General features: G+C 40.1%; 1 protein-coding gene across 4 annotated transcripts in view; it reads right to left on the minus strand.

Moving 5' to 3' along the window:
* Positions 1-18,749, minus strand: part of Fam13b (family with sequence similarity 13 member B) — a 74,994-nt gene that overhangs the window by 8,044 nt on the left and 48,201 nt on the right. For 2 of the 4 annotated variants that reach the window (XM_042691903.1, XM_042691901.1), the window contains 7 exons: positions 17,674-17,739; positions 15,981-16,191; positions 14,675-14,804; positions 13,994-14,075; positions 10,050-10,279; positions 1,682-1,765; positions 1,401-1,496 (listed from right to left, as the gene is read on the minus strand). In XM_042691903.1, coding sequence (XP_042547837.1) covers positions 1,401-1,496; positions 1,682-1,765; positions 10,050-10,279; positions 13,994-14,075; positions 14,675-14,804; positions 15,981-16,191; positions 17,674-17,739 — 899 coding nt within the window. The remainder of the gene's footprint in view (positions 1-1,400; positions 1,497-1,681; positions 1,766-10,049; positions 10,280-13,993; positions 14,076-14,674; positions 14,805-15,980; positions 16,192-17,673; positions 17,740-18,749) is intronic. The other 2 variants (XM_042691905.1, XM_042691904.1) reach the window with 1 other exon arrangement.

An 18,749-nucleotide genomic window follows, 5' to 3' on the forward strand; every position in this document is an offset into this window, starting at 1 on the left:
AGTTCTGAGGACTGAGGTTCAAAGCCCAACTGGGCAGATAAAAATGGTGAAACTCATTTCCAATTAACATCAAAAAGCCAGAATTTGAGATGTGGCTCAAGTGGTAGAGCACTAGCCATGAGTGAAAAAGCCAAGCAAGATCTGGAGGTCTTGAGTTCAAGCCCCCAATACTGGCATCAAAAAATAAAGGACCAGTTGTGGTAGTGTATATACCTAATCCCAGCAAGTCTGGAGGCAGAAAAGTCCCTTGGTGGTTGTCTCCAATTAATCACCTAAAGTCAAAAGTGGATCTGTGGCTCAGGTGGTAGAGTACTAATCTTAAGCTCAAGGAGAGCAACCAGGCTCTTAGCTCAAAGCCCCAGGACTGGCACCACTTAAAAAAAAAAAAAAAGCCTCACAGACTTTCCTGCCCAAGCTGGCTTTAAACTACGAGACTTCGATCTCAGCATCATAAGTAACCAGGATTACAGGTGTGAGCAACTGGTATTCGGTCTACTGAGTTTTTTGTTTTGTTTTCAGTAGTGTCTTGACTTATACCCAGGCTAGTTTGGTCTTCAATTCTCTTAAGAGCTCAACCAAAGATGTAATTTAAAAAGAAACTAAACAAGGAGCTTGTGAGATCCAAGTTTTTTCCTTTTACTGCTGTCACTTGCAAAGTAGGTAACTTTGGGCACATTATTACCTGAATCTCCATATTACAAGCATATCATATTCTGTCTGTTGTGACTTTACATGTTAGGATTCAGTAGCATAAACTATACATAAAAATGCTTATAGGTAGCCAGACGTTGGTGGCTTACACCTGTAATCCTGGCTACTCAGAAGGATGAGACCTAAAGGATCATGGATCAAAAACCCAGCTAGAGCAGGAAAGTTTGAGAGAGTCCATCTCCAATGAACTAGTAAAAATGCTGTATTAAAAGTGATTACAGGGCTGGGAGGTAGCTCAGTGGCAAAGCGCTTGCCTAGCAAGTGCAACGTCCTGGGTTCGATCCCCAGTACCAAAAAAGAAAAGACAAAAAAATACAGTTAAAAAAAAAAAAAAAAGTGATTACAGTGCTACAGTACTAGATATGAAGAAGAAAGCAGGGAGAAAGCCCTATTCTAGACCTGTAAGTAATGCACATATACCCACATAAAATACTTACAGATCTAGGACATGGTTCAAGTAGTAGAGAACCTACTTAGCAAGAGTGAGGCCCTAAGTTCAAAGCCACATAGGGAGTTGGGGGGAAAATGTCTGGAAAATAGTGGTAGGCACTAATTTCCTCTAATCTCAACTTTAAAATTACCTTTTTTCTATCTTACCTTTGTATTTCTCCAATATACTACTAAAAGCATATAATTTTTGACAATTACATCTTGGTAAAATGAACTAGAGAAATATTTGATTTACTTACAAGGACAGGAGTGATGCTAGCTCTTGTCAGCATCTGTTTTACAAGTCTGTATCTATCATAGAGAGGTTTAACAATGTGCCTTTCTTCTCTGGTCACCTAAAGCCCAAAAAAAGATAGGTCACAACATCATAAGAAATTTAAAATATCCAAACAATTAAATCATATAAATTTTATATAAATAGGTAGGCAATCTCCCAAATATAGGAAACAATGCTTTATAAACACTTCTAAGGAATATAGACCACAAAAGTGATGAATGCTCTTTTAGCAAGAGATATTACCGGCCTTCCATGTTGACTTTCATAGTAAAGTAGACTTTTCTGTAGAGAAGTTTTCTCTTCTACTAAATGGTCTTTTGTCATTTTCTAGAATTAGAGAAGAGAAAAAAAGTGAAACATTGGCACCAATATTATTCTCACTCCTACAATATAAGTTATTAGGGTGAAAGCATAGACAATCAGCATTCCAGAATATCGCATTCTCTGCTTATCAATTTACAAGCAACATTGTACATTTTGCCCAATACCTAGGTATAAATCAAACCATTAAGGGGATGTTAATTTTTGTGTGTATGTGCTGGTCCTGAAGCTATAACTCAGAGCCCAGGCTTTTTTGCTATCATTTGAGCTACAGATTCATTTGTAGCTTTTTGGTGGTTAACTGGAGGTAAGAGTCTCACAGACTTTCTTGCCCAGGCTAGTTTCAAACTGACAGCTTCAGATTTCAGCCTCCTTAGTAGCTAGGGTTACAGACATGAGCTACCAGTGCACAGTGCACAAAAATACTTTTTGGTAAGTTACTTAACCTCCTCATATTCAGTACCCTACTCTGTAAAATGAAAATACTTCAGTCAATTTTAATATGCACATTTTAACTCTAATATGCACACATAATTGCATATCACTTAATGTTTATTATAGTCTTTTGTTACCATTAATGTAAGAGGTAACCTAAAAATTATTTTTTGGTTGGCCTTGTGAATTAACTAAAACCTGGGCCCTTGGACAGCATCTCAGATGCAACAGACATTGTTTTGGAACATATTACCTCTAGTTTCAATAACCTTTCCATGACCCTCTGGAGAGGGTTCTGCAGAAGAGCCTTAACTAAGAATTAACTAAGAATATTGTGGTACACAACAAATAAAATTTTACCTTCCAGAATATGTAATTATAATAGAGGCAACCAATCAGCCTTCAGCTCAGGGTGCAAAAACTAGATTCAGAGGAGAGTAGGGAGTGGGGGAGGTAACAGAGACATTTTTTGCTTCAAGAGAAAATAGAGGGCTGGGAAGGTCGCTCAGTGGTAGAGCACTTGCCTTGCATGCATGAGGCCCTGGGTTCGATTCCCCAGCACCACATAAGCAAAAAGAAAAAAGCCGGAAGTGGTGCTGTGGCTCAAGTGGTAGAGTGCTAGCCTTCAGCTGAAGAGCTGAGGGACAGTGCCGAAGCCCAGAGTTCAGGCCCCATGACCGGACCCTCCCCCCCGCCCCAAAAAAAGAGAGAAAATAGATAAGCAGAGAACACACTGTGGATAGAGTAGCAGTCTTTATTCTTTCAATAAAATTCTTTACACTCATCCTTCATTGTCCTGGACTTAACTGGTGAACCCCTGAGACAAGAAGCTGAGGAGGGAGCCAGACACTGATGGCTCACATCTATAATCCTAGCTGCTCAAGCTGCGATCTGAAGTTCAAAACTACTCCAGGCCGGGCACCAGTGGCTCACGCCTGTAATCCTAGCTACTCGGGAGGCTAAGATCTGAGGAAAGCCAGCCCGGGCAGGAAAGTCTGTGAGACTCCTATCTCCAATAAACCACTAGAAAACCAGAAGTGGCGCTGTGGCTCAAGTGGTAGAGAGCTCGCCTTGAGCTGAAGAGCGCAGGGACAGCGCCCAAGCCGAGTTCAAGCCACTGACCAACCAAAAAAAAAACAAAAAAAACTACTCCAAGTTTATAAGACTCTTAGCTTCCAATTAATTAGCAAAAAGATGGAAATGCAAGTGTAGCTCAAGTGACAGAACACCAACTTTGAACAAAAAAGCCGAGAGAAAGCATAAGTCCTTGAATACCAGCACCAAAAAAGAACCAATGTAGGTTACTGGCAGTAGAGCTGGAATACTAGTAGGCAATGTCTGACCTGAGCTACAACCCTAGTAGTGATCTGCCAGCTGCTGAGCTAAAAGGGCTATGTGGGCCTGCCCACCAAGAGTAACACTATAAAAATTCGGAGAAAGATGACATTGGGAAATGGAAAGATCTTGCATGTTCATGGACAGGTAGAATATTGTAAAAAAAAAATGCCCATACTGCCACAAATGATCTACAAATGTAATGCAATCCCCATCAAAATCTCAATGAAATTCTTTACTGACATAGAGAAAACAATTCGAAAATGTATATGAAAAAAGTAATGCTAGTGGTATCACAAAAAATTGGCAAAAAAATTGACCTCAAGATCAAGGGAATATACTAAAAGACCTGGAAATAAAACCATATAGTTATCTGATATTTGATAAGGTAATCAAAGATATACAGTGGGGAAAAAAAAAGCCTTTTCAATAATTGGTGTTGGGAAAAGTGGGCATCCAGATGCAGAAAACTAAAATTGGATCCCTGTTTGTCATCATGTACAATACCAACTCAAAAGTGGATCAAAAACCAGACCTCAAATCTTAGTCTTGAAACTTTGAAATTAGTGCAAGAGGGAGTAGGAAAAACACTAAAACTCATAGGCATTGGTAGAAACTTTTTGAAAAGAGTCCTATTGCATAGTTGGTGGGAATGTAAACTGGTACAACCACTCTGGACAGCAGTCTGGAGGTTCCTCAAAAAACTAAACATAGCCAGGCACCAGTGTCTCATGCCTGTAATCCTTGCTACTTAAGGAAGCTAAGATCTGAGGATGGTGCAAAGTCAGCCCAGGCAGGAAAGTCTGTGAGACTCTTATCTCCAATAAATCCCTAGAAAACTGGAAGTGGCCCTGTGGCTCAAGTAGTAGAGTGCTGGTCTTGAGCTGAAGAGCTGTGAGATAGTGCCCAGGCCCAGAGTTCAAGCCCCAGGAGACAGACACACACACACACACACACACACACACACACACACACACACACACACACACACACACACACACACACACACACACACACACACACACACACACACACACACACACACACACACACACACACACACACACACACACACACACACACACACACACACACACACACACACACACCCCTAAACATAGAGCCAGGTGCCCAGAGTTCAAGCCCCAGGAGACACACAGACACACACACACCCTAAACATAGAGCAGGTGCCAGTGGCTCACATCTGTAATCTGAGCTACTCAGGAACACACACACACACACACACACACACAAAACATAGAGCCAAGTGCCAGGGGCTCACACCTGTAATCTGATCTACTCAGGAGGCTGAGATCTGAGGATCATGATTCAAAGCCAGCCAGGGCAGGAAACTCCATGAGACTCCAAAAAAACTACTCAAAAAAAGCTGGTAGTGCTTGCCTTGAGCAAAAGCAGCTCAGGGACAGTGCCCATGCCCAGAGTTCAAGCCCCAGAACCAGCAAAAAGAAGACAAAACAAAGCCAGGCGCTGGTGGCTCACGCCTGTAATCCTAGCTACTCAGGAAGCTGAGATCTGAGGATCGAGGTTCAGTCAGCCCAGGCAGGAAAGACCGTGAGACTCCTATCTCCGATAAACACCAGAAAACCGGAAGTGGCGCTGTAGCTCAAGTGGTAGCGTGCTCACCTTGAGCTGAAGAGCTGAAAGATAGCTCCCAGGCCCAGAGTTCAAGCCTCACGACAGAAAGAAAGAAAGAGAGAAAGAGAAAGAGAGAAAACAAAACACTAACCTAGCTATAATACCACTCTTGGACATCTACTCAGAACCTCACAAGCCAAGATACCATAAAGACACTTGCATAGCCATATTCATTGCTTCAGTCCTCAAAGTAGCTAAGTTGTGGAAACAACCTAGATGCCTACAATAGATGGATCCAAAAAACATGGTACCTATACACAATGGAATTTTACAAAGCCATTAGGAAAAATAGCTTTATGTCATTTGCAGGAAAATGGATGGACCTAGAACAAATCATGTTAAATGAGGTAAGCCAAGCTCAGAGAGACAAATGGCACATATTTTCTATCATTTGTGGAAGATAGATCTAAAATACACTGAGACATGGTAAATTATACAGGATCCCAAGCATTCACACACAGTGCAATCAAAGGAGGATACTCTAAGAGGAACACAAAGGCACAATGCCTTTGTGCATCTGCTCATACAAAATAGTATTTATCAGCCGGGCGCTGGTGGCTCACGCCTGTAATCCTAGCTACTCAGGAGGCTGAGATCTGAGGATCACGGTTCAAAGCCAGCCCGGGCAGGAGAGACCGTGAGATTCCTATCTCCAAAAAACTACCAGAAAACCGGAAGTGGCGCTGTAGCTCAAGTGGTAGAGCGCTCGCTTTGAGCTGAAGAGCTGAGGGACAGCGCCCAGGCCCAGAGTTCAAGCCCCACGACTGACAAAAAAAAAAAAAAAAAAAAGTATTTATCAAAATGAACTCCAGGGAATGGAAACAAGGGTTGTTTTTTGGGGGGGGAAGGGGGTGGCTGTTTTGTTTTCTTTTTCTGTTTGTTCATTATGTCTTTGGGAATATAAGGGGAGGCACAGAAATGGAGGGACAAACCTACCTAACAAACCAGAATTACTCAAGGCTAAATCAGTGCTTTGATTAATTACTATTAGAGGGGGTAATGAAATACCTAACCTTCCCCTAACCCCAGTTTTATAGCAAAGGGCCACCTGAAGTTTCACTGTGAGGGCCATCTGGAGTTAAATTAAGACCTCCTCTGGTAGGTTCCTTGTTGCTCCAACTGTCTCCTCAACTGGTCAGTACCTAGCTTCCCTGACACTAATTAAGCTTTTCTGCCTTTAAAAACTCTACTCAATTTCCCTTTGTGGCAACAGTCAGCTCTCTACCACCAGCTTTAATAAAGGACCTTCAACTATTTCAGCACATGGCACTCCTCTGTTTCAACTTGCAAAGGTGAACAAATGTAGCAGGGGTTCTCACTAGACAGAATGTTGAAAATGACTATACAACTTGTAGGGGGAAGGGGTAGGAAGAGAAAACTGGCAGAGAGCAAGGGAAGGAGTAACACTATTCAAAAAGAAATGTAATCCAGGTGCTGGTGGCTCATGCCTGTAATCCTAACTGCTCAGGAAGCTGAGATCTGAGGATCACGGTTCAAAGCCAGCCCGGGCAGGAAAGTACGTGAGACTTATCTCCAGTAAGCCAACAGAAAACTGGAAGTGCCCCTGTGGCTCAAGTGGTAGAGCACTCACCTTGAGCTGAAGAGCTGAGGGACAGCGCCCAGGCAGAGTTCAAGCCCCACGACCAAAAGCAACAACAAAAAGACATGTACTCTTTACCTGGCTTGTATAAATGTGAACCTTCTGTACATCCCCTTTATAATAACAAATAATAATTTTTTAAAAGGACAAAAGAAATAAGAACAGAACACTTTAATCTTAGGGATCTTGACCTTCTAGGGCACAGAAAGGAGCACCACCACCAATTAGAATGCTGTCAAGGACCTCCAGTGCTCCATAGTTAACCTCATATTTAACCTCATGATGGCTGAGATGGGGTGAAGGGCTATGTCATATATTCCCTTTCTCTGCCATATTTCTTTTCTAATAAACTTTCCTGTTAGCTTTACTATTTTCGTCTCTTGCCTGAATTCAACTTAGCTGCCCTAAATTTCTAGTAACACAAATATATATACAGAGACATTTATATACAAAGATTTTATAACCCAATGTATCTCCTAAGCTAATAAGGAAACCATGTGCCAGTATTGTGGAAAGATGCAAGAGAAATACCAAATGTCACCTTATAACTTCATCTGGGTTGGCAAATGTTTTACCCTGCAATAAATACATCTTCAAGTATTCTAAATGGTGGAGTAGGCAGAATTTCTCAAAATTTATTTGTCCATATACTCTTCCCCTTTGTACCATAGAATCACCTATTATCATCTCAATGAATCAATATTCCACAGGAATACTTTTCAACTGGTCAAATAAACTCTACTTATCATTTTGTGTGTGTTTGTGTTCACATGGATTCTGGTGTTTGAACTCAGGGCCTGTCTCTGTTTCTCTGACCCAAGACTAGACTTCTACCATTTGAGTTACAGCTCTACTTATTATTTTTTTTTTTTTGTCGGTCGTGGGGCTTGAACTCTGGGCCTGGGCGCTGTCCCTCAGCTCTTCAGCTCAAGGCCAGCGCTCTACCACTTGAGCTACAGCGCCACTTCCGGTTTTCTGGTGGTTTATTGGAGATAGGAGTCTCACGGTCTCTCATGCCCAGGCTGGCTTTGAACCGTGATCCTCAGATCTCAGCCTCCTGAGTAGCTAGGATTACAGGCGTGAGCCACCAGCGCCAGGCTTACAGCTCTACTTCTAGCTCTACTTTTTATGGACTTTCCTGCCCAGGCTGGCTTCCAACCATGATCCTCAGATCTCAGGCTGTTAAGTAGCACTAGGATTAGAGATGTGAGTCACCAGTGCCCAGCTTTTTGTTGTTTTGTTTCTTGAAATGCTGAGGATCAAAACCAGGAGATAGAGCTACATTCCCAACAACTCTACTTATTTCTAGGATTAGTTACTACTACTTTGTCTTTCAATACAGTGAAATTAGAGGTTTAAAGATCTTCTTTGGGGGTGATACGCAAAAAGAAATGTACTAATTACCTGACTTATGAAACCGTAACGTCTCTATACCTCACCTTTATAATAAAAAAATTTTTTTAAAGGTTCATTGAATGTATCTTCCTAAAACAAGCATGATGTCATTATATTAGTGTAGATAACTAAATGTAGGCTAATACTTTTTTTAAAAAAATTATCTTTTAGTTGTACAAAGGAGGTGCCATATAACAAAGTACCTTATCTACTACTATTATTTCAATCAAGTTCTAACCTTAAACCTATAATTTGAGTAAAGCTAATCCAATCAAATCCCCTATAAGAAAAGGACAGTGTTGTTCTATAACAAGAAAAAAAACAGATGAGAAGGGAAAGGTGAAATTGACTATTCAAAGGAAACCAGAACTCCAAAATTTAGAACATGAAAGAACACTTGTCAAGATAACTGTGGGAGAACTTACCATTTATTACCTAGACAAAACGTTCACCTGAAACTACCTTCTTCATTCTTCCAGCAAATCTCTTCTGACACATGATTTAAGCTGCCAAGTGCTTTCACCTGAGTTGCCTTCCATATACACTTTACTGACCAAGATTAATTCTTCTTCAAAACATTTAATTCACAGCCAGGCACCAGCAGCTCACACCTGTAATCTTACCTATTCAGGAGTCTGAGACCTGAGGATTTTATTTGTAAGCCAGCCTAGTTTATCTCCACTAAACTACTTTTGGGGGAGCGGGGCTTAAGTAGGAGAAAAATGAGGGGGTAACAAATTGGACAAGAAATGTACTCACTACTTTATACATATGTAACTGTAACCCCTCTGTTATCACCTTGACAATAAAATTAAAGACATTGAGATTTAAAAAATAAATACATAAACTACTCAGAAAAAGCCAGAAGTGGCACTGTGGCTCAAGTGTTAGAGTGCTAGCCTTGAGCCAAAGAAGCTCAGAGAGAGTGCCCAGGCCCCAAGTTCAAGCCCAAGGATCAGCTGGAAAAAAAAAATTTTTTTAATACTAAGAATGCATAGAGATAAGAAAGATTAGGCCAGGCGCCAGTGGCTCACACCTGTAATCTTGGTCACTCAGGAAGCTGAGATCTGAAGATCACGGTTCAAAGCCAGCCCGGGCAGGAAAAGTCTGAGAGATTCTTATCTCCAATAAACCACTAGAAAACATGAAGTGTGCTATGGCTCAAGTGGTAGAGTGCTCGCCTTGAGCTGAAGAGCGTAGGGACAGCACCCAAGCCCAGAGTTCAAGCCTCACGACCGACAAAAAAAAAAAAAAAAAAGATAAGGTTTGCAGTCAGCCAAGGCAAAGAGTTAATGAGATCCCATATCTCAACAAAACAAGCCAGGTCTGTCATCCTAGCTACTGAGGAGGCCTTCAGCAGGAAGATCAACATTCTAGGCCAGCTGCAGGCTTTTTCAAGACATCATATGAAAAATAACTAAAGCAAAAAATTTTAAAGCTGTAGTTCAAGTGATAGAGCAAGTACAAGACATGGAACTCAAACCTAGTACCACCTAAAAAAATAATAAATTAATTCATTTAATTCTAATAATATCAAATTAGTACTTTAACAGGTACAATCACATCTACATATATCAGTCAAAAAAGGACTAGTCAAACAACACCATTTCATGTCCTTTACACATTCATCTTACTAATTGCACCTCCCATAAATCAATGTAATTTTGTAACTTTATTATTGTGACTTAACCACTGAAATATTTAGCATTTATGATGTATTGATAAATGCATGTTATCAATCTGCAAACCTAGGAAGTGGACAATCCATACAACCTACCCAGATTATCTCACACACTGCTGTAGCAATTTTTTTGATGCAGATTCTAAAGGCTACGCGGGGTAAAAATCACATTATAGTTCAGTATTACCTTAACATCTTCTGGAAGACACCTTTCAACGCGTTTTTCCTTCAATCTTTTCAGAATCAGTTCAAGAGTTACTTCTTTAGATTGTTTCTTCTCCTTCTGAATGACTCTGACTTCACCTTCCTTCTCTTCATCTTCATGCTCTAGACAAGAGCCAAAACTTTTTGGAAGAGTATTGCTACGTGGTCGTGTCTGAGGTACAAATTCTCCATCTGAGCCTTTATGTTTTGCATCTATAAAAGAGGATAGATTAATAATTAGTAGTACAAGACTCAAGTATTTCTAAAACAAAGTATTTAAATTATATAAGGCAATATTCACATGTTTACTATAAAGATACTCAGACTAAGTACCAGAGATATAGTAGTAAACAAAACAGGTATTTGTTCATGAAGAGGAAAAAAACGAAATAATTTGACAAATGAAACCATTTTAAAGAATGCTAAGGATGGGCTGAGAAGGTAGCTCAGTGGTAGAGTGCTTGCCTTGCATGCATGAGGCCCTAGGTTCGATTCCTCAGCACCACATAAGCAGAAAAAAGCCGGAAGTGGTGCTGTGGCTCAAGTGGTAGAGTGTTAGCCTTGAGCTGAAGAGCTGAGGGACAGCGCCCAGGCCCAGAGTTCAGGCCCCACGACCGACAAAAAAAAAAAAAAGAATGCTAAGGCTAAGCTAGGTGCTAGTAGCTCAAGTCTTTAATCCTAGCTACTTAGGAGGGTGAGATAAGAGGATCTCAGTTTAAAGCCAGTCTAAACAAGAAAGTCCTTGAGACTCTTTTGGGGGGGGGGGGGGGGGGTCCGGTTGTGGGGCTGAACTCTGGGCCTGGGCGCTGTCCCTCAGCTCTTCAGCTCAAGGCTAGTGCTCTACCACTTGAGCCACAGCGCCACTTCTGGCTTTTTTTTTCTTTTTGCTTATGTGGTGCTGAGGAATCGAACCCAGGGCCTCAAGCATGCAAGGCAAGTGCTCTACCACTGAGCCACCTTCCCAGCCCCTCCTTGAGACTCTTATCTCCAGTTAACCACCAGAAAACTGGAAGTGGTGCTGTGAATTAAAAATGGTAGAGCTGAAGAGCTCAGGAACAGTTCCCAGGCTGTGAGTTCAAGCCCCACCGCTGACCTAAAAAAAAAAAAAAGAATTTAAGTCTATAAAGAAAACAAAATGGCCAGATGCCAGTAGCTCATGCCTATAATCTTAGTTATTCTGGAGGCAGAGATCTGAAAATCATGGTTCAAAGCCAACCTGGGCAGGAAAGTCTGTGAGACTCTTATCTCCAATTAACCACCAAAAAGTGGGAAGTGAAGCTATGGCTTAAAGAGGTAGAGCACTAGTTTTGAGCAAAACAGCTCAGGAATAGCACTCTGAGTTCAAGCCCAAGAACAGCACATACACACAAAAACAGAAAAGCTCAAGGACAGTTCAAATCCCAGGATGGGCACCACCCCCCCCCCCCCAAAAAAAGAATGATGTTACAATGATAGAAGTATTTTGTAGAAGAGCAACTACACTAGAAAGGGTTAACAAAACCTTTCTGAATGGTATCATTCTAGCTGAACATGGAATAGAAAGAACCTGACCACAGTACAGAAGAAGAAAAAGATGTATGACTCAAACTAAGGCAACAGCTTCCTGCCTGTAATCCTAGCTATTTACAAGGCTGAGATCTGAGGATCACTGTTCAAAGCTAGTCCGTCCAGGACAGAAAAGTCCAGGAGATTCAACTAACCAGTAACAAGTCAGAAGTGAAGCTGTGGCTCAAGTGGGAGAGTACCAGTCTTCAGCAAAAAAGCTAAAGGGTAGTGTCCCATGCCTTGAACTCAAGCCCCAGTATGGGAGCTTGGAAGAAAAAAAAAAGCATATTTACAAGCTGTGCATGGTGGTATAAACCTCTAATACCAGCACTTGGAAGGTTGTGGCAGAAGGATCACAACTTCAAGCTTGGGCTATCTATCAAAACTCTGTTCACTGAACACTCACTGCTCAATAATTGCTATCCTGGTCTGACACTCAAAACTGTATAGGATAGTTTATGATTCAAGAAGACTTACAATTTAGCAATCTACTGTTTGTAATGTCAACAACTCCACTATAACTACTTTATGAGGTGCTGGGGACCAAACCTAGGGTACCATATGTGCTAGGTAAACATTCTGGTACCGGGCTATACTTCTGAGCCTTGACAAAACATTCCTAGATAAAATACTCACTGAAAAATCTTTTTTTTTTTTTTTGGTCAGTTGTGGGGTTTGAACTCTGGGCTTTGAACTCCCTTAGCTCTTCAGTTCAAGGGGAGCATTCTACCACTTTGAGCCACAGCACTACTTCTGGTTTTCTGGTGGTTAATTGGAGATAAGAGTCTCACGGTCTTTCTTGCCCAGCTGACTTTGAACCACCTCGGCCTCCTAAGTAGCTAGGATTACAGGCTTGAGCCACCAGCACCCAACTCCCTCAAAAATCTTAATGAAATGACTTCCAAGGACATGTACACATGCTAAAGTTTCTCAAATGGCAAAACTAACAACTACTACCACCACCACCACCAAATGAATCAACAAATACATAAATATCTATAAAAAATTGTTTAATAATGACAGGTGCTGGTGGCTCACAAGAATCTGAGATTTGAGGATAGTAGTTCAAAGCTAGCCTGGGCAGGAAAGTCCATGAGGTTGGTTTTGTTTTGTTTTTTTGGGGGGTGGCAGTTGTGGGGCTTGAACTCAGGGCCTAGGCACTGTCCCTAAGTTCTTTTGCTCAAGGTTAGTAGTGCTATGCCACTTTGAAGACACAGAACCAATTCTGGCTTTTTCTGTGATTAACTGGAGATATGAGTCTCATAGACTTCCCTGCCCAGGTTGGCTTCAAGTCTCCTGAGTAACTATAATTACAGGCATGGGCCACCAATGCCAGGCAGTCCATGAGTTCTTAACTCCAATTAACCACCAAAAAGCCAGATATAGAGCTGTGGCTCAAGCGGCAGAGTGCTAATCTTGAGCAAAAAAGCTCAGAGACAACACCCTGAATTCAAGCCCAAGGACTAGCATAAAAAACAACAAACAACAAAAAACCACCTGCTTAATATGGCATTAAGTCAGCTATGAATATAAACTAGGGCATCCTCAAAAGAATACTAATAAACACAAAGGAAAGCTATTTGAAAGAATAGTTTACAATGTTGATCTTAACTACTGAAAGGACACAAATGCATACTTGTGCTGAAAAACTGTGTTAGTTAGTGCTAGGTCACTCCTATAATCTTAGTTACTCAGAAGGCTGAGATCTGAGAAGTGCAGTTCAAAGCCAGCACCCCCAGGAAGACAAATTTGAAGAGACTCATCTCTAATTAGCCAGCTAAAAGCTAGAAATAGAAGAGTAAATTCAAGTGGTATGCCAGTCTTGGGGGAAGGGGTGTTTAAGCAGCAGCAGCAGAAAGCTCTGAGTTCAAGCCCCAGTACCAGCATATGTAAAAAACAATAAAATGACATGCAAGGGCTGGGAAGGTGACTCAGTGGTAGAGTGCTTACTAGAATGCATGAAGCTCTAGGTTCAATTCCTCAGGAACACATACACAGAAAAGGCTGGAGGTGGTGTTATGGCTCTAGTGGCAGAGTGCTAGCCTTGAGCAAAAGAAGTTCAAGGACAGTGCCCTGGCACTGAATTCAAGCCCCAGGACTGGTAAAAAAAAAAAAAAAAAAGAGGGGCTGGGAAGGTGGCTCAGTGGTAGAGCGCTTGCCTTGCAAGCCTGAGGCCCTGGGTTCGATTCCTCAGCACCATATAAGCAAAAAGAAAAATGCCGGAAGTGGCGCTGTGGCTCAAGTGGTAGAGCGCTAGCCTTGAGCTGAAGAGCTGAGGGACAGCGCCCAGGCCCAGAGTTCAGGCCCCACAACCGGACCCAAAAAAAAAGAAAGAAAGAAAAAAAGAAATGCAAATATATTACAAAATGGCACGTGTTATACCTTTAATTTGCTTCCGCAGTTTGGTAAGCTCTGTCATCCATTTTAAAACCTTTGGGTTGGCTGCAATATCACTGTAGGAGGGCTGAAAAATTATAAAGCAATTATCACTGACATTCGAGATAAGCAATTATTATGTTCTTTTATGCCCAAATAGTATTTTATGGTTTCTACAGCACATAATTCATTTACACTTCATTTCTATTCATGAGTTAGGGCAGGATATTAAGCACATCCTCTTTCAAAGAAGCTTTTTGAACTGGGAAATCACTTTTGAACATGGGTCTGTCTTCAAATATTTAGGACTCATTCCACTGCACAGGTTCTAATTATTAAAGCACAGATTCTTTTTCTCCCACCCTCCCTTGCTTTTCCTCTTCTCTTTTTTACTTCTGATAAAGCAGAAATAGTAAAAATATGACTTGTCAAAGTATTTTGCTTTAGAAATTCTAAAAGCTGTTCTGCCAGTAGAAATATAAAGAGGCAATGTTACAATGGTAAGAACACTCACTTAGAATCCAAAAGCCTAAAAATCCATTTGTTCTCAGACTTTTAATTATCAAAATTTCTTTAGTTATCTCAGATTTGTTACTACATCTATTATGGCTACACTAATGCTCTCTATAAAGATCCTCCTCATAGTTCTAATATTACTCTAGCTTTAAATCTATGTTAAAAACTTACCTTGCTATTTCTTTCCCTTTCAAACTGTTCCTCAAATTGTCTGATTTTTTTCTGAAGTTTCTTGACCAATTGGTAAGGTGTTCTATCTTCTCTTTTTTCATCTTTTAAACCAAAGGATGATCTTCGAATCCTGAATTGAAACAGTGTAACAGTATGTATTACCTTTACAACTATCAATGTTTTATCACTTATTGTCCTGATAGATTACTATTAAAAGGAAGTATACCTTACTGGTGAATTTATGCCAGACACTTCCTGATGGAGCTTGTAATTCTAGCTACTCATGAGGCTGAGATCTGAGGACCTCAGTCCAAAGACAGTGGCAGAAAATCCCATGAGACTCTTCTCTCCAATTAACCAGCAAAAAGCCAGAAGTGGAGATGTATTTCAAGTAGTGGAGTACCAATCTTGAGTGAAAAAGCCAAGTGGGAACTCCAAGTCCTCAGTTCAAGCCCCAGTATCAGCACACATGCGCATGTGCGCACACGTCACACATACACATGCACACACGCACAAAGTAAAACTGAATTCCTAACACCGAACAGTTAATAAAGAATACTAACAGTTAATAATACTATTATAGACCACAAAATTGGCTAATCTAAGTGGTGAAGAAGAGAATTTGGAATCATTTAAAACTTTCCTGACAAAAAGAAGCGAAGACATTTAGAAGCTCAAAGGACTTTAAAATATTAAAAAACTGTGGAGGACAACAAGATTTGACTTTGAGAATCAAATTTAACAAAAACACTATGAACAAATTGAAACCCTTGTACAATCGCTTTAAAAAAAGATTAGGAGCAGCTAGGTGCCCGAGGCTCACGCCTTTAATTCTAGCTACTCAGGAGGCTGAGATCTGAGGATCACAGTTCAAAGCCAGCCCAGGAAGGAAAGTTTGTGAGACTATTATCTCCAATTAACCACCAGAAGTGGCACTGTGGCTCAAGTGGTGGTAGAGCACTTGCCTTGAGCTCAGGGACAGGGGTCAGAGCCCAGGCCCAGAGTTCAAGCTCCACAATCAACAACAACTAAAAAATTGAAAAATAAATTAGGAACAGATCAGCTGTATATGCTGGTTTCCATTCAGGATTCTGGAATAATGAATGAGAAATAATGAGGAAATGTCTATGTGATAGCAAACCCTAAGCACTACATATACCTCAGTGAACTCAGAATAGCAGGGAGAAAAAATTACAAAAATACTTAAAGAAAATAGGAAAAAGGCTTTGAACTATAGGCCTGGAATCCCCCAGAGGACCTGGGCACATAACAGGAATTGCCTCTTAAAACGCATAAAATCATATACCGAGCAAAAGAAAGTGCTTTAGATGAAGACTCTAGCATTTCTGGATCATGTAGAAAACGCTGGCTTTGCCCAAAATCTAAACTTCGATGTGATAGTACTGGGGGACAATCCTCTTCCAAAGGATGATGATTCATTCTTCCAGCTTGTGGAGACAGCTGAGCTTCTCCAGACTCAGAATCTTCCTGCCAAGACTTAAAAGCAGGAAATGGCTCTGTAAAACAAACACAAGAGATATCAGAATCTTTATAATGCCTACTGTTATGTTTATAATTATCCAAGTCTCATTATTTTACCCAATATTCTATTTTCACAAGGAGCTATATCTTAAATTTAAATTTACTTAAACTTCTGAACCCAGTGGCAAAGCAAGAAAAGACATTGTCAAGTCCTTTAGATTTTAATCCTAAAGATGTTATTTAATATAACCCTAACTTAATATTGTAAAAATGTTGCTTAAAAAATTGTTTTTCATGTTAAATCTTTACTTAGAAACTAAACACTCAGCCAGGAACCAGTGGATCAGGCTTGTAAAATGTAGCGATTTAGGAGGCTGAGATCTGAAGAGCATAGTTCAAAGCCAGCTGGGCAGGAAAGTCTATGAGATTCTTATTTCCAACTTCCAGTAAAATGCTCAAAGTAGACCTGTGACTTAAGTGATAGAGCACTAGCCTTCAGCAAAAAAGCTAAACAACAGGGCCCAGACCCTGAGTTCAAACCCAGTACCAAAAACAACAAAAAACACAGGTTTACAAACTGTCCTTCACTATCAAGTATTTAAGATATGGAACATCTTCCCAATTCTATACAGAACCCTTAAACTCCTTCTGACCCCATAACAATTCTAGTATTTTCAAAAGAGGAGCTAACTCACCTGGTAGTACCTGGCTTCTAACATTAAACCGTGACAGTTATTTTCTATCATAGGATTTCTATATTTTGTGTGTGTCTGGGCAGTATAATTGAGAGAAAAATTAACAGCACTTAGTTAAAATGTATTTATTTTGTTGGAATTACTGTGTATGCTCTCCAATGAAACCATGTTATTAAAAAACCGATGTCTCTGCATATATAAAGTTTGATTACATATGGAGCATATACAGGTCAGGCATAATACCCACAAATACACCCCAACTATAAAGTTAATTTCAAGCATCACTGAAGCACATGTTGGTTATAGTTAAAAATTAAAATTAAAACTATGACACTACCACTACTACTAATAGCAAAAATGAATGGAAAGATGGCTTGACAGTGTCAAAATTCAAAAGTGATATTTCCTTTTTTTTTTTCACATAATAGTTAAAGCTGCTACTTTAATACTTTAGTAGTTAAATGCATTAGCTACTTAAAGCATTATTTGTTTCTATGGTTTTTAGAACATAACTTAGTTTATTTTTGAAACTCAATCTAAGTAAAAATTGGATACAAAGCATGCAATCCCACTAAAAAAAACAGCAATAAAGTAACTTCAGCACAACCCTTGTACCTGTGTCCCAGCAAATGTAACTGGAAATAAACATTTTTTTGAGAAATCTCCTGTTTTAATAAAAGGACATTTTTTAAGTTTTTTTTTCCTGGGTATCATTTTTAACCCAAGACAACAGGAGAATTTAGGGACAGCAGGAGAAGGGCTTATAAAACCAAGTGAACCATTAAAAGGCAAGAAATCTAAACTATGGTGAACCATACTTACCCTCCCCATCTCTCTGCAGATGCATTGTTTTGAAATCAATGAGGGGGAAAGTGATAGGGCATGACGCTAATAAAATGGAAAAAATGGCAAAAAATACTAGAGTGAACACACAGCACAGTCAGAACAAACCATACACATAACACAAAAGCCAAATATACCAAAAACATTCCCCTAAGACTAGCTAGGCATTCTGCTCAAAAACTGTTGTTCAAAGACATTGCTACTAACTGAACTTTGACACAAACACACATTTCCATTTCAGCAAGCAAGGCAAAAAAAAAAAAAAAAAAGTAATGCTATTTTATTAAAACACAAAAATAAAACAGAAGAAATGGAAACTCATAACCAGAAATATTTGAAGTTTTTCAGTATAGTAAGACAGAAAAAAAATCTCCTTGACAGGGGCTAGGAGTGTAGGTAATGGTAGCGTCCTTGCTTAGCATGTACGAAGTCCTAAATTCAATCCTCAGAACAAAATGAGAACACAAAAGACAGGAAAGATCCCTTCTGGTTATGCTTTGTAAAGACTGTACTATTTGCCGGGAGCCAGTGGCTTCACACCTGTAATTCTAGTTACTCAGGAGGCTGAGATCTGAGGATCACAGCTCAATGCTAGACTGGGCAGAAAAATTCATGAGACTCTCATCTCCAATAAACACTACTCAGAAAAGGCTGGAATTAGCGCTGTATCTCCAGTGGTAAAGCACTAGCTTGAACAAAAGCTCAGTGACAGAGCCCAGGCCCAGAATTGAAGCTCCGTGACTGGCAAAAAGAAAAGAAAAAAAAAAGATCATACTATTTTATTCGAGTCAGCAGGAGAGAATTTGAGGGAAAGGTAATTAAAAGTTAAATCTTTTTGAAGAGCTGCTTCAAATTCATACTGATACAACTTGCTTGCTAATTACACTTGAAGGAAGACAAAAAACAAAAAGGACATACTAGGAAATAGTGGCGTGGGCTCAATTCAGTCAACCTCACTTCTCTACTAGGAGTCACAAACAAGATTATGTCTCTGATTTCAAAGTATCCAGAATCTAAACAATTTTATTGTCTTAAGACTTTATGTATAAAATATC

Source organism: Dipodomys spectabilis, unplaced genomic scaffold, assembly GCF_019054845.1.
Source record: "Dipodomys spectabilis isolate Male_0828 unplaced genomic scaffold, ASM1905484v1 ptg000147l, whole genome shotgun sequence".
NCBI lineage: Eukaryota > Metazoa > Chordata > Mammalia > Rodentia > Heteromyidae > Dipodomys > Dipodomys spectabilis.